Source organism: Gossypium hirsutum, chromosome D10, assembly GCF_007990345.1.
Source record: "Gossypium hirsutum isolate 1008001.06 chromosome D10, Gossypium_hirsutum_v2.1, whole genome shotgun sequence".
Taxonomy (NCBI): Eukaryota; Viridiplantae; Streptophyta; class Magnoliopsida; order Malvales; family Malvaceae; genus Gossypium; species Gossypium hirsutum.
Window position 1 is genome coordinate 58,245,273 of NC_053446.1, and position 14,909 is coordinate 58,260,181.

The 14,909-nt window shown below is 30.6% G+C and overlaps 2 protein-coding genes across 2 annotated transcripts; one reads left to right on the forward strand and one right to left on the reverse strand.

Annotated features, from left to right (window-relative positions):
- Positions 1-2,249: 2,249 nt before the first annotated feature.
- LOC107915578 (uncharacterized) lies at positions 2,250-3,017 on the forward strand. Its single transcript, XM_016844717.1, has 2 exons — positions 2,250-2,489; positions 2,892-3,017. Exons 1-2 carry the CDS (start codon positions 2,250-2,252, stop codon positions 3,015-3,017), a joined length of 366 nt encoding a protein of 121 aa, XP_016700206.1.
- An 8,435-nt stretch (positions 3,018-11,452) lies between these two features.
- On the reverse strand, positions 11,453-13,413 carry LOC107915747 (cytochrome P450 83B1). The gene is made up of 2 exons (XM_016844887.2): positions 12,336-13,413; positions 11,453-12,246 (listed from the first exon to the last, which is right to left on the reverse strand). The coding sequence occupies exons 1-2, from the start codon at positions 13,233-13,235 to the stop codon at positions 11,650-11,652; spliced, it is 1,497 nt and encodes a 498-aa protein (XP_016700376.1). The 5' UTR covers positions 13,236-13,413; the 3' UTR covers positions 11,453-11,649.
- Between the last annotated feature and the right edge of the window lie 1,496 nt (positions 13,414-14,909).

Genomic DNA, 14,909 nt, shown 5'->3' on the forward strand with positions numbered 1-14,909 from the left:
TCTCCTATGGCATTTTTTTGGCTAAGAATTAGAGAAGAAATTGTCTAGAAACTCATAAAATTTCAATTTGTAAGTTTAATTTCACAAAAATTACTATTTTACCATTAAATTACATTATTTTATTATTTTTCTTTGTTGATGACGCCTCATGCCTTCCATTTAGGAATATTTACTCCTTAAGTCCTCCCTTTTTTAATAATTAATCCATTTAATCACCTATTTCTTATAATCAGCAAGTTTTGCACCTTTTCAATTTAGTCTTTTTAATTAATTAACTATCAAAATGTTAAAATTTTTTAACTAAAATTTAATACTACCTTACTGACACTCCATAAATATTTATAAAAATATTTATGGCTCGGTTTATAAAATCGAGGTCTCGATACGTTATTTTCTAAACCACTTAACCTAATAAATCTTTATAAAACACAAATTACTAATTCAAAATCTTTGTAAAATTACATTTAACTTGTAAATACAAAATAATAAGATTTATGAGCTTCTTCGGATTTGGTAGTCTCAAACCACTATTTCCGACACCACTGAAAATTAGGCTGTTACAATCGGTTGGATCGGGAACTGATGGAGATATCAAACAGGAGAGGCCCTTTGAACTAGTGGACCTAGAAATTGGTACATATCAGTTGAACCGGTGAATTGTATTTTTAATTTTTTTATTATTTTTTTAAATTGTTAAAAAATATATTTTTTAATTGGACCAATTGGACCGATGAATCAATGGCCTGACCATTTTGAACACCGATTTGATTTAAAAACATTGGTTTGAGATAGAGTTCTTTTATATTTAGTCAAACCCATACTAAGTGTTCGATCTTTAATTACACTTTCGTTATAATTTAAACTATTCAATTTAATTGATAAGTAATAATATCTTATTTTTTAAATTATTTTATTATTTATTTAAATCAAATTTGTAAAGATCAAAAGTATAAATCGACAATATATTCATTTTTTTATTTCTCAAGGTATCTACCAGAACGAGTCCAGTAATTAATTCTCTACATTCTACATGCCTATTAAAGGAGTAGATGCTGTAGACCTGATCATGGCCCAACCCGAAAGCCCGCCCAAAATGTGAGAGGGTTTGGGCAAAAATATAGGCATGAAAAATGGGCTTGGAAAAAAATAAGGCCCATTTAAAAAAATGGGTCGAGCCTCGGGTAAGATATTTTGGCACGGGCTCGGCCCGAATTCACTAAAAGACATTGTTATTGTTTGGATATTGTATAAAACTTATTTTATTGTTAATTTTGTTATTATTTTAAAGACATTTGTTAATTTTGTTATTATTTTAGAGGCATTTGCTTGTTAAGTTGTATTTATCTTAGTGTTATTTAAGTCTACATATTTTTTAAAATTTATTTTCAATTTGTTGGGAAATATTTATTTGGATGTTTTTAGTATTTTTGATGTATTATATATATTTAAAAATTATATAAAAAAGTAATACGGGTGGGCTGGGTCAGACCCGAGTTTTAGCATTTTTATTTGAGTCGGGCTTGGGCAAAATTTTAAGCCCATTTTTCGGGTCAGGCTGGACCTAGACCTAGTAAATGGACTTGGATTTTTAGTTGAGCCCGACTCTACTTATGAGCATCTCTAGATGCTGGTCACAAGTTGACAATATATTTATATTTTAAATATTATACATACATACAAACATATTTATTTAATGTTGTACAAAAATAATAAAAAATATAAACACGATATAAAAAAAAAGTCTTCTTATGAAAGGACCCTTAAGCACATGGAGGGGTAAATGGGAAAAGCAATATGCAATATCATTATAAAAAATTAGTCTTCTTATGAAAGGACCCTCAAGCACATTGAGGGGTAAGTGAGAAAAGCAATATGCAATATCATTGTCAAATCTTGTCAAAAACTCCTAAATCATTAGAGCATGTTTGGTTGGGTATAATGGCTATGCCATTACAGCCTTATTTCGTGGGCCCCACCTATTCCATGGTTTGGTTGGGTGTAATGCCCTATTACGGGCTTATTACATTACGTATCTATCCCAAAATTCTCTGCTTTCTATTCCCTTCCAAAAGCTCAGTTTAGCTTTCCGTTTTGTCCTCCCGATTTCTAAGCCCTGTTTTACCTTCCCAACCTGAAAGCAACCTCCACCCTCTCCCTCCCAACATCTTTGCCCCCAAATGAAATCAAAGAAACTTTGAAAACCAAAGAACGGGAAAACACTTGGATACTAACCATTTTGTTTGGAAGCCATGAAAAGGGTTTTGTTCAGAGGCATTTCACTCACTACTCGCAATATTCTTCACTCTTATACCAAAACCAACCAAAACCCAGTTCATTTGTTTAACCTATTCGCCGCTTCAACTCGGTCTCGACTCAGGTTCTACTCATCCAAATCGGATTCTCCCGTTGAAAAGAAGCCTGACCCTGTTATAGAATCTGCTTCAATAGCTGAAGCCCATGTCAAGGATGTAGCTTTGCCCGTTGAGGATGTGAGTAATAAAGGTGAAAATGGGTTAAAAATATTAGATTTGGGTTTCTTTTTGGCAATTTGTTTATTGTGCTTTTGTTTAGATGATGAGAAAGGAAAGTCAAGATGAATGAACAAGTTTAATTTTTATTTGATTGGTTTGTTACGTTCATGTTAGTCTGGTAAAAAGTCTTAAACTAGGTCTGATGATTTAATCTATGCTTATTCTTTGCTGGAATTTACTTTTTTTTATTTGGAAATTATTTGTTTGGTTGTTGAGAAAGGAAGGGAAACTGAATCATGATATATGTATATATATATGGTTTTTTTTGGATAAAGAGAAAAGTAAGTGATAGTTTGTTTTTTTGTTATGTTGTTTAACTTTGTTAGTTCTTTAGTGCCAGAGTTGAAAACCTGAATCAAGAAGTACTTTGAAGGGGATGAAGAGGTACTCCCTTCAGTTCTTGAGGCCATTTTGCGGAGAAAGTTGGCTGGGAAGCATGAAGAGACCGATGATGAATTGATGGATGAATTGGAGGTGCAACCATGAGACGATGTGGATGATGAAGAGTTCGAGTCAGATTTTGATAATTTGTACTCGACTGATGAAGAGATCAAAAATTTGTATAGTGCTAGGGATATAGTCGTGAAAAGAATGATCAAGGATGAGTACTTTAACATGGATGATCAGAAGTGGGATGAAATGATTAAGGAAGCTGTTCAGCATGGATATCTTAAAGACACAAAGGATGATGATGATGTCAGACTGTGGGTTTAGGCTGTTATTGTTGTTGGATCGCCGGCACCCCTATGGCACAGCGAAAAAAATTAAAATCTGGCGATCCTAACCACGGATAAAAATTAAAATCTGGCGATCCTAACCACGGATCCATGTGCGAGGACCGAATCGGGGTGAAAATGTTGCGAAATTACCTAATGTTTATTCAGAGTAGACAACAACGCCTCAACAACGAGTAGTCTGATCTGCTGTCGAACCAAGCCGCAATCTATCGTAATCCCGGCCTCTACGTAATCCACCCAGTTGACTACGAACGGAAGAAATCCCCAAAACAATTTTGAAAGTGATTTTTCTTTGACGGCTGCTAGACCTTTTGCAAAGAAAAACGGGATTCTTATATATATATATATATTCTATTTTAGGGTTTTTTTAGAAATTAAGTAAATATAATAATATTTTAAATCGAAAATTATAATTACGTTATTTATAATATAATTTCGGTAAACCATATATTTATTTAAATATGAGCCAAAAATCATATTCTGATTATGTGTTCAACAGCCTTGTACATATAATGTGTTCGATATTTGATTACCCAATTAAATTAATAATTAATTTAATTCATGTGACAACCAAACACAATACCAATTATGTTTTATTCCGTTCATTTCAACTATAGGGTGTGACCCTGTAGGTTCTTGTAACGTTAGCAGTAATATTAGAACGATTCCAATGTTACAAACAATGAGCGGCACCTAGCAATGCATCATTGCTACCTAAGTCACAAGAAATCATGATTCGACATAACCTTTTTTAAGATTAGTCTTTTTCATAATCCTTAAGTCCTTTATCTCTAGATTGAACACAAGTCATGGAATAGTCACACTTGTATAGACCATTCCATGTTCCTTGATATCTTAAGTAGACTATGATATACAAATTTATTTTTCTTATATTTTTATGGTCTACAATTTCGCAGAATGATTTTGTGAAAATTTCGTTCGAAAATTTCGACGTTTGGGCACTCAATTTAGTCAAAAGGACTAAATTGTAAAAAGCGTAAAAGTTGAGTTCTACATGTTAGAGGTGTTCAATTGTTATGAAACTTTAAATTGGAGGTCCTTATATGGTAATTAGACCATTGGTTAAATTGGTAGACAAAAATGGGCATGAGATAAGTGAAATAGGAAATTTTTAAGTTAGGGGCAATTTGGTAATCTAGTAATTAAAATGAATTAAAAGGGAAAAAGATGGAAAAATTGGATTCATCTTCTTCATTTGGATGAAACCAGCAAGGGGGGAGCCATTTTTAGGGTTTTCAAGCTTCCAAGCTCCATAGTAAGTGATTCTAAGCCCCGTTTTTAATGTTCTTTACGTTTTTAGAGTCCCCAGTAACTTGATTTTGCTTATTCTAGCAATAATTTAGTCTAGGGTTTATATTTGGAAAAATACCCATATGTGAAATGTGTTTATTTTGATGTTTTATGGTAGAATATGAAGCTAGAAATTATGTTAAGCAACCTTTGCTAAGCGATTTTGAGTGAAAACGAGTAAAACAACATAATCGATAAAAATACTAAATGTTCATAAGTAAGTGTTAGAGTGGGAATTTGGTGTTGCCATAGAAGGGAAAAATGTTTAGCATGTCATAATACATAATAATAAGGGATAAATTTTAATTTCCGAGCCTAGGGGAAAAATTGTAATTTTGTGAAACTTTAGGGGCAAAAATGTAATTTTTCCAAAATGTGATTTTTGGAATGGATTGAATAATGTGAGTGTTAAATAAGTTAAATGTGTTATTATAAGTCAAGAAAGACAGGGAATTGACTTTGATTAGTGAAAAAAATGAGAAAAAGTGAGAAATTTCCCGATTGAACATTCGTAATAAAAAGGGATACGAATGAAGTGACAGAAATGATCACATATGTGGCATGGACTGTGTGTAGGCCGCTATGTGAAAGTGAAAGTGATGGTCACGTGTGTAGTACTATGTGTAGGCTACTACGTGTACCAGAATGATAGGTCGCATGTGTAGTACTATGTGCAGGCTACTATGCGTACCAGATAGCTTCGATCACGTGTGTAGTACTATGTGTAGGCTACTATGTGTATCAGATAGTGATGGTCACATGTGTAGTACTATGTGCATGCTACTATGTGAATCTGTATCATTGAATATAAAGGTGGTTGCTATGTGCTGATTCCACCGTATCCTTGACTGTGAAAGGGGTTGCTATATGATGATTCCCCGTATCATTGAATCTAAAGGTGGTTGCTAAGTGCTGATTCCACCGTATCCTTGACTGTGAAAGGGGTTGCTATGTGCTGATTCCCCGTATCATTGATTATAAGGTGATTGCTAAGTGCTGATTCCACTGTGTAACAATTAATATTCCGAAGTGTTCATCGGGGAAATTAGATAAGTGAAAATATATGTGACTCGAATAAGGTTACGTGATGAATATTGGGTTCGATATTTAATCGACCCTTAAGTAGGATGAAAAGAAGTAATGAAATTATGAAAAAGTAAAATGTGCAACAAAACAGTTTTAGACAGTAACAATAGTGTGACTTTGAAAAATCACCAAAAATGGTGGAATTTAAATTAGAGAGTGAATAAGATATGAAATGAAAGCTTAAGGAGTCTATATTTACATGAAAGAAACAAGGAAAGCAAAAGAGTTATACATTTTTAGATATTTTAATTTTAGTGAGGCAGGGTTGGATTGATTTCAGAATCCCCTGTTCTGACTTTGGAAAATAGTTAAGAATTGTAAAAAAATAATTATGAGTTATAATTTATATGCTTAGAATCCTTAATGAGTCTATTTTTAAAGGAAAGAAACGTAAATATCATCCGAATTCTGTACAATGAGATAATTCATTTTTAGTGAAGAGAGGTCAGTGATGTTGAGGAGTGAAACAGGGGTGAATTTAAAGAATAAAATGTACTAATTTGCCAAGTCAAAAATTCTGAAAATTTTATGGTAAGAATAAATTGAGTCTAGTTCAAGGAAAATTAACGGATCTTAATTTGGAGCTTTGTAGCTTCAGATAAAAATGATTTAGTGACTCTGACTCAAATAGAGAGCTTTGAATTTAAATATAAGTGAATAGTGAAATTATGTATAATGCTATTTAAGCACGTTTTATACATAAAGGATGTGGAATGGAGAGGAGGAGGAGGACAATAAAATGTATGAAAGAATTGTGTATAATGGTCATATGCCCGATTATAATCGGTAGATTTTAAATTGAATGGTAAATACGTATTGGTACCGAAGGAACTATTGCGGTGTTGAAAAGCAATTGATCAAATGTATAAGAAATTTAGTCATGATATATATATGATAATAATTATATATGGATGATTATATCATTGAGTTGCATTGATTAATTCAGTTTATGTGATGGAAATGTCAAGAACATTTGTCTTTGATATGTGATGATCATGGTTTAAGCTCATATGGGAAAATAAAGTTTCATAGTATGAGAGTGTGGTATTGAAATATATATATTGGATTGAGAAATTAATTTGAATTGTGAACACGAAATATTATGAATTGAATAAAATGAAAATGGAGCTTTGAATTATATGAGTAAGTATCGGGTCTCGTAGGCCCTATTTGTTATGAATATAATATTTTGAGGATATGTTGTAAAGAATTAAAAAAGCATGTTAAAAATTTGAAGAGTTTAAATTTGAATAAAATTTTGTAACTCGGTTTAATACATTTACATGTGTAAGTGTTCTAGTAATGCCTCATACCCTATTCCGGAGTTGAATACGGGTAAGGGGTGTTACAAAATAAGATTGCCTTTTTCTCTCAATAAACAGAAAGCAGGCGAGCTTCTATTGATATTTTCTTGAAGGCTGCGGGGTACTTGGATTGTGCTGTCAGACATGTTCTTCCCCAGTTGCCATCTGAACTTAGGTGTGCAAAGATGATATACTTGTAGTCAAACTTTCCTTAATATATTCACAATCAATTCTTGTGATCATAATTTAGTAACAATCCATTGGTCTCTACTTTGGTTGTAGGAGAAATTTGCCAGTGGACCTAGCAGAAGGAGTTCTTCGAGCACTATGTTTGCAGGCATTAGGACAGGTACTAACTTAATCTCTTGATTGATGTAGGCATGAACTGTTACGTTACTTGTGAATCAAGTTTACAAATGTGGACTTTGAGGATATCTCTTGGTGAATTTGTTCTTATAATGAGTATGAATACATTTTGTGAGCAAAAATCTATTCTTTCGTTATTCTTATATTCCTGTAAACACTTCAGTGATAGTCTGAATATTGTTGCACAAAATCTCGTGGTATTTTCCTTTGCTGCATGGAACTTAAGTAGGTTACAATAATTTTTAATATGTATATTGTGAAGAGGGATACCAAGGCAGCACCACCAATGAAGGAGAAAGGTTTTTGGTTCAGGATTTGCTCGATTTGTTGGCCGTTCCGGACCACAAATACGGACGACAACATGTAACCAATGAATTACTACTACAGCTTTTTCTTTTTAGCCCCTTGTAAATATCTCAAAAATGTTTTGGTTTCTTGTCAAGATGTGTGTGTGTGTGTGTGTGTGTGTTTTATGCTAGTTCCATTACTTTGTAAATTATTTGTGAGATTGGTGAGCGTTTCTTCAAAGTTCAAAATTCTGATTGCTTGAAGTGTTTTCAGATTCAAGTGAAGTGAAAAAACTACACTTGTAAATCTTTTGGCATCTATTCTATAGCATCCAAATTCTACTTTTAGTATAAATTTTGCTTCTAAATGCATCTGTCCTATGTATTGCTGATGTACAAAGGAACTGAGTGAGGCATGAAAAAACATGTGAACAGTTGGAATAGAATTTAGCCACCAAGAACAAATATACATAAAAAAAAAGGGAATAAATTCTTTTTAAAGAATTTGTTTAGTTGTTCCGTGTGGTTTCTTCTATTCAGAAAATAGGTGAAAAATAAAAAATACAATAAATTTTTTCAAAGTCTAAAAATTATTAAAAATCAGAAAATTATATAAAATTCCTAAAAATAAAATACAAAATAAACAGAAAATCTCAAGAAAAAACAGAAAAAAAAACACAAAATAATAAAGATATATAAATACATATGAATTTACAAAAATATAAACACTAAATTTATCTTTATTCCTTCTAAATATATGAATTATTTATATGTTAATTTATCTTATATATCATTTACTAATATTTTAATTGTATACTATAAATTATTAGCATTTTAATTGTATACTATAAATTCTTCATTACTATATTTATCTCTATGCTATTAATTAGTCACGAAATATTAATTATACATCATATATATTATTAGGTTATAGTTACACGAGAGTTCGTTGATTTTTGCTAGGTAAATACACATTCAAACTTTAGATTAAATTATATATTTTTATTAAATTATATTTAATAATAATTATTTTAAATTACATTTTATAGTATTATATATTATGATTTTAGTAAATTCATATAAGAATATTTAATATTAAGAATTTTATTAAATTATACATTTTTATTAAATTATATTTAATAATAATTATTTTAAATTATATTTTATAGTATTATATATTATGATTTTAGTAAATTCATATAAGAATATTTAATATTAAAAATTTTATTAAATTATATATTTTTATTAAATTATATTTAATAATAATTATGTTAAAATATGATTAAATTATTTATTATTCATATTAATAATCTTATTAAAATTTAAGAACAATAACAATAATCATCTACCTAAAAAAAATTCTGTTAAGGGTATTCTAGTCATTTTAGTTTTTTTCCTTATGCTATTACAACATCATTCCATTCAACCAAACACAAGAATACTATTACAATTCTATTCCATTCCATTCAACAAAACAATTGAATTACCATTATACCCCTATTCCATTACGTGCCCTTAGTGTTTTGAAAAGATTTTCCTTTTGTGGCTCTCCGCACCTATTATGTAAATCGCTTGAGATCACCCAATCTTCCAAATCATGCATCAATAATCAGGGTTGTAAGAAAAAATTAAGACGAAATGTGATGGTCAATCTAAATCAAATTATTATGGACGATTTAAAATATTGGAAAAAGAAAGTCAAATGAAAATGATTCCACCCCGTAACTTCATCTAGCAAAGAACATAAGGGTGCCTAAATTTGAAGCATCATATTTTGCAAGTTACAAGTTTAGTCTGCGTACTCGGATTTAGTAATTTTAGTTCTGATCCAAGCAATATGCTATTTCTAAAATATTATGCGACAAATATATCAACACGTGATAATATTATGTTAACTTTCTATTTCTAAATAATATTATTTTATTTTAATTAATGAGTTTAATGACTACTATTTGAATTGGGTTTGAAATTTTAAAATTCAAAATTTATAAGGACTAAAAATGATCAATTTAAAGAACGTAGACCATGGTATGAGACTAATAGCAGAATTTAATTTAGTGAATTTGATTGCTATAGTTTAGGTTAGGACTAAAATTCTAAAAGTCAAAAAAGTACAGCTCAAATTAAAATATAAAAATTACTTATGCTACTTATGCATAATATCAAGACTAGACCTATTTCACATAATTTTCAGAACTTTTGTCTTTTCTGAGATTCTTTTACGAATCGCACATTTTTTTCCCTTTAATTACGTCCCATTCTGTTTTTCCTTCTCTCGTGCATTTACTTTATCTTTTAATCTAATGAAAAGCATAAAATATTATTAAAAATTCTATAATGTGAAAATGATGTATTTAAGATATGAAAATAATAAAGTATATATAATTTAGTAAAATTATAAATATTATGTGTTTGAATCTTATTATATTGAAAATTTTATTAGTTTTCTAGAACTGTTAAATAATATAACTTATTTTAATTACGATAAAATATTTTCGTAATTCTCTTAATCAAATTGGTATCTGATTAACTCGTGACATCAACTCAATAATATAACTTAACAATTAATAAATATACAGGGCGAATCTTAAAGGGACAGGTAGGGGCCTTGCTCCCCTCAAATGAAAAATTGCTATTTAAGTTCCCTTAAAAGATGAAGAAAATTATGTTTAATCTCTTAAAAAATAATGAATAATAAATTAATACATTATACTTAATCCCTTTAAAAATTTATTATTTCATCTCGGTCCTTCCTTTACTTAAAAATTAATAAAATAAAATTTCTATTTTTTTTTAGGATAGTTGTCAATTTCTATGGGATTTTTGGGAATCTTATGGATGCTTTTAATGTTTATATTTTATTTAAAGGAATTGGTATCCTGGCAAAAAAAGGAGGACGTGAAAGCAATTGTCCACATCCATTTAAATGTGAACTAAACTAAAATTTTAAGGAATAAAATTTAGGAGGTCTTTATAATATATAATTTATGTATTTGTTTGCAGTTAGCAAAAAAATGCAATAACGGTGAAATTAAATACTTTAACGGAAAATAAAAAATAAGCTAAACGCGCTGTACCACACTCTACCGCCCATCTAAACCCACCTTTAATTTACTGTCGTATTATTTAAAATGTGAGTAAATAAAATAATTGGTGATATCATTAACTATTTTTATTAAAATAAAAAGTTAGTCCTTATGAAAATTCAGTTTCTATAGGTTTTTTAAAATGCAACCAAAAGAAACAATTGACATTGTTATTAATTTTGTTTAATTACTCGCTTTCTTCTTTGTTGTTCACTTTCTAATAGTATATATGGGTTAGATTGTACTTTTTATTTTAATAATGACTAAGGATTTCTTCGAATGGGTGGTGAGTTAGTTTCGGTAAAATCGAAAGTGGTGATTGCAATGAATTAATTATTTTAGTAGCAAGATTAAATATTGTAATAGTGAGAATAAAATCAGAAATGAAATATGCATTTTGGATATATTAATATAAATATAATAATTATACAAAGTGAATACATTATAAAATTTGTTATTATATAAAAATTATATAAAATTATTTTAAATAATTTAACTTTTAATACACATATGGTTTTTTTTATATAAATTTAATTTAAATTATTATTTAATATAGAAACATATTTAAAATTAATGTCCTTAATAATCAATTCTCATTCTTATCTCATCATTATAGATACGTTTTAATCCAAATAAATATCCTATTTAATCTTATTGAGCACTATTATTATTTTTATTCTCACTATCCATCCAAAACGCAATGTAACCCGCATAAAAAAAAAAAAGCCATAAATTGCTTTTGACTTTTACAGTGCAAAAGACTTCCAAAGTATTTATCCTATTCTAAATTTGAATTTAGAGTAATTGTCGGTTAATTAAACATAAAAAGTGTTACTAAGACATTTGATAAGAATGTGGTTCAAATTGGAAAAAGTAAAAACTTGAAGGATTTGGCAGCAAATAAGTCACCATAACGATACATTGATTAATCATGAATCTTCTTAGCCGTAAGGATAAGATCTTTTTTTTTTGTGGGTAGTGAGACCAGGTACGACGTCAAAGTCTATGTCTTCTTTGTTCATCTCGGGCAACATTTCCCAATCAAACTTGTAAAGGAGATTAGCAAGGGCAAGCTCCACTACTGCAATTCCCATACGCATTCCAGGGCAAACCCTTCTACCCGCACCAAATGGTATGAGCTCAAAGTTCAACCCTTTGTAGTCAATGGAGCTACCAATGAACCTTTCTGGACAGAACTCTTCAGGGTTTTCCCAAGCTTCGGGATCTCTTCCTATTGCCCATGCATTCACAAACACTAGGGTTTTGGTAGGGACTTCGTACCAACCTATGCTGCATTTTCGAAGTGTTTCTCGTGGCACTAATAGTGGAACTGTTGCTTGCAATCTAAATGTTTCTTTTATCACAGCTTTTAGGTAAGTTAAATTTTGAACTTCATCTTCATTTACGAACCCTTTTTCTCTAATTAAATCCCTCACTTCCGCTTGAGTTTTCTTCAAACACTTTGGGTTTTTCATTAGAAAGTTCATTACCCAAATCACAGTAGCCGCGGATGTGTCTGTTCCAGCAATAAAAACATCCTGCATAAAAGGGAAAAGGAAAAAAATGAGTATATATATACATAACGTGTGAAGCTAATGATAAAAGTATCAAGTAAAGATGAGATGACCATAAGAATAGCTTTTATGTGATCTATGGTAAGATCAAATGGCAAATCATGATTTGTCTTTATTCGTAGCAACACATCCACTATATCTTCTTGCTCTGATTTTAATTTTTTTGGATCAAGATGCTCATCAATAAGTTCTTGGATGAAAGTATCAACTTCTTTGAAAGCTTTTTCAAGACGACTCAAAAAACCAGTAAATCTATCTACCCAACCCATGAAAGGAAAGTAGTCAGAGAAACTAAGATTTGAAAACAAAGCTTCACTTTCTTTAAGCAACCGACTGAACCTGCTTTTTTCAGCTCCTTCCTCATCATACCTCTTACGGAAGCCTATTCTAAAAATGATTGAATTTGATAGGCACATCACTGCCTCACTCAAGTTGATAGGCTTAGAATCAACAGATAATTGGCATATTTTTTCAATCAGGCGAGAAACTTCGTCTTCTCGGGTGGGACGATACGTTTTCACTCTACTAAAGAGGTGTACAACACAAATTTTCCTCATCTCCCTCCAGTAGTCATTGTATGGTGAATAAGACAAATCAGAGGCATTGTAAGAAAATTTTCCAGCAGCACATAAATTAGGCCTGCTGCAGAAGTCAAGGTCATGGGTTTTCATAACCTCTTCAGCCATTTTTGCCGAAGAAACTACAAGGGTTGGCCTAAATCCAAATCGCAAGAACATGAGAGGACCGTATTTTTGAGACAGTTTATAAAGAAAAAGATGAGGGACTGAGTTATCAGACATCAGCAAATGTAAATGACCAATGAAGGGAAGACTTGGAGGGCCAGGCGGAAGACGATTAAAACTGCCATTGTTGCTAGCCCTATGTTTTAGGAGAACGAATAACAAGAAGGGGAGAGCAAGAAGAAAGATACTCATAAACAGTGCTATTGCCATTGTAATCAACTCAATCTGTTTGAAACATGAGAAAAAGAGGTCCCCTTATCCAACTCCTTTTATGTTTGAAAAATTGTCACATACGTGTTTGCTTGTAGCTTTGTATTTTGTCTAAAGTTGACATTTGTTCTATATATTTGATTTCATGTTTTCATGGGCAGTTTTCTATTCTTAGCGGTTGACATTAATGGTAGGCGGGGGTTAGAGGATAATGTGTATGATGTATACTGGAGTATTCGGTGGATTGTTTGGCAGCTGTGAAGTCATATTCAGGCGTTGTTTTTGTAATACCCTGAAAATTATTACAGTAAGAAAGTAAGATAATATCCCTGATATAATAAAATAAGAAAATAAAGTGATAAAAAGGGTAATTTTGAGTTATGTCAACATTAGGAAGTATATTATAACATATTAATTCAATAAAGGATTAAATCGTAAAAGTGAGAAAAGTTCTGTTGTCCAAGAGTAAATACTCAAAATTAAGTGTAAATATAAAAAGTTGAAGGACCAATAGTGTAAATATTTTAAGGATGGAATAATCTAGAAACTAAGGAAAATGGATTAATTAGGACCAAATTGAAAAGGTAAAGAATTTTGAAGGGCTAAATTTTAATTTTACCAAATTAAGTGATGACTCAAGGATGGAATTTCAAAGATTATAAAGGGTAAAATGGTCAAATAAAGAAAGAGAATTCTAGAAGGTAATGGTGATGTTTGTGATATTTTTAATTAATTAATTAGATAAATGTTATTTAATTAATATTTTATTAAGATTTTTAGTATTATTTTGTTATTAAATGATTAATATAAAAGGGAGGAAAGATGCACTACACCAAAACAGGTTTTTAGCGGCGTATTTTGTGGCGTTTGGACAATAAACGCCGCTAAAAATCGAATATTAGCGGCGCATCTACAAAAACGCCGCTAAAGATCGAGAATTAGCGGCACATTTACGAAAACGCCGCTAATAATAAGCAATAGCGGCGATTTATGAAAAGCGCCGCAAAAAACATAAGGCCAACGACGCCGTTTACTGAGTTTTTGGGCCTTTAGCGGCATTTTTAGAAAAACGCCGCTAATGCTCGGGGGACTTAGCGGCGATTTATAAAAAGCGCCGCAAAAAACCTAATGCCAACGACGTCGTTTCTGAGTTTTTGTCCCTGTTGCGGCGCTTTTTGAAAAGCACCGCTAATGCTCCTGTCTTTAGCGGCGTTTTCTTAAAAACGCCGCAAAAAAACCTAAGGCCAACGACGCCGTTTTCTTTATTTTTGGGCCTTTAGCGGCGTTTTTGAGGAAGTGCCTCTAATAGTAATAAAAAACCATTCCAATTATCTCATGATTTGATATATATTTTTATTATAAGATGAATATTTCATTGTATTTATTATATATTGGTCAAATTTACATTTAAATGATAACAAATGATATTAATGTTTAATACAAAATGTTTTTATTAAAGAGAAGTCCTAACTCCTAACTATTTATTATTATTTTTCAATCACAGTTTATTTAAACTACTTTACCAGAAAAATATATATATATAAAATTATGAGTAAAATAAAATATCATAAAACTTAAATTGTTGTGTTGTAAAGAATAAAAAATAGAATAAATTTTGATATATAGTTCGACTAAATTAATAAATCAAAGAAAGTAATATAAAACACCAAATTA

Bases quoted from the DNA above. Each gene is read 5' to 3' on its own strand.
- LOC107915747 (XM_016844887.2), bottom strand. From the start codon at position 13,235: ATGGCAATAGCACTGTTTATGAGTATCTTTCTTCTTGCTCTCCCCTTC. The intron at 12,247-12,335 runs GTCATCTCATCT...CCTTTTATGCAG, and splicing joins ACATAAAAGCTATTCTTATG to GATGTTTTTATTGCTGGAAC.
- LOC107915578 (XM_016844717.1), top strand. From the start codon at position 2,250: ATGAAAAGGGTTTTGTTCAGAGGCATTTCACTCACTACTCGCAATATT. The intron at 2,490-2,891 runs GTGAGTAATAAA...ACCTGAATCAAG, and splicing joins TAGCTTTGCCCGTTGAGGAT to AAGTACTTTGAAGGGGATGA.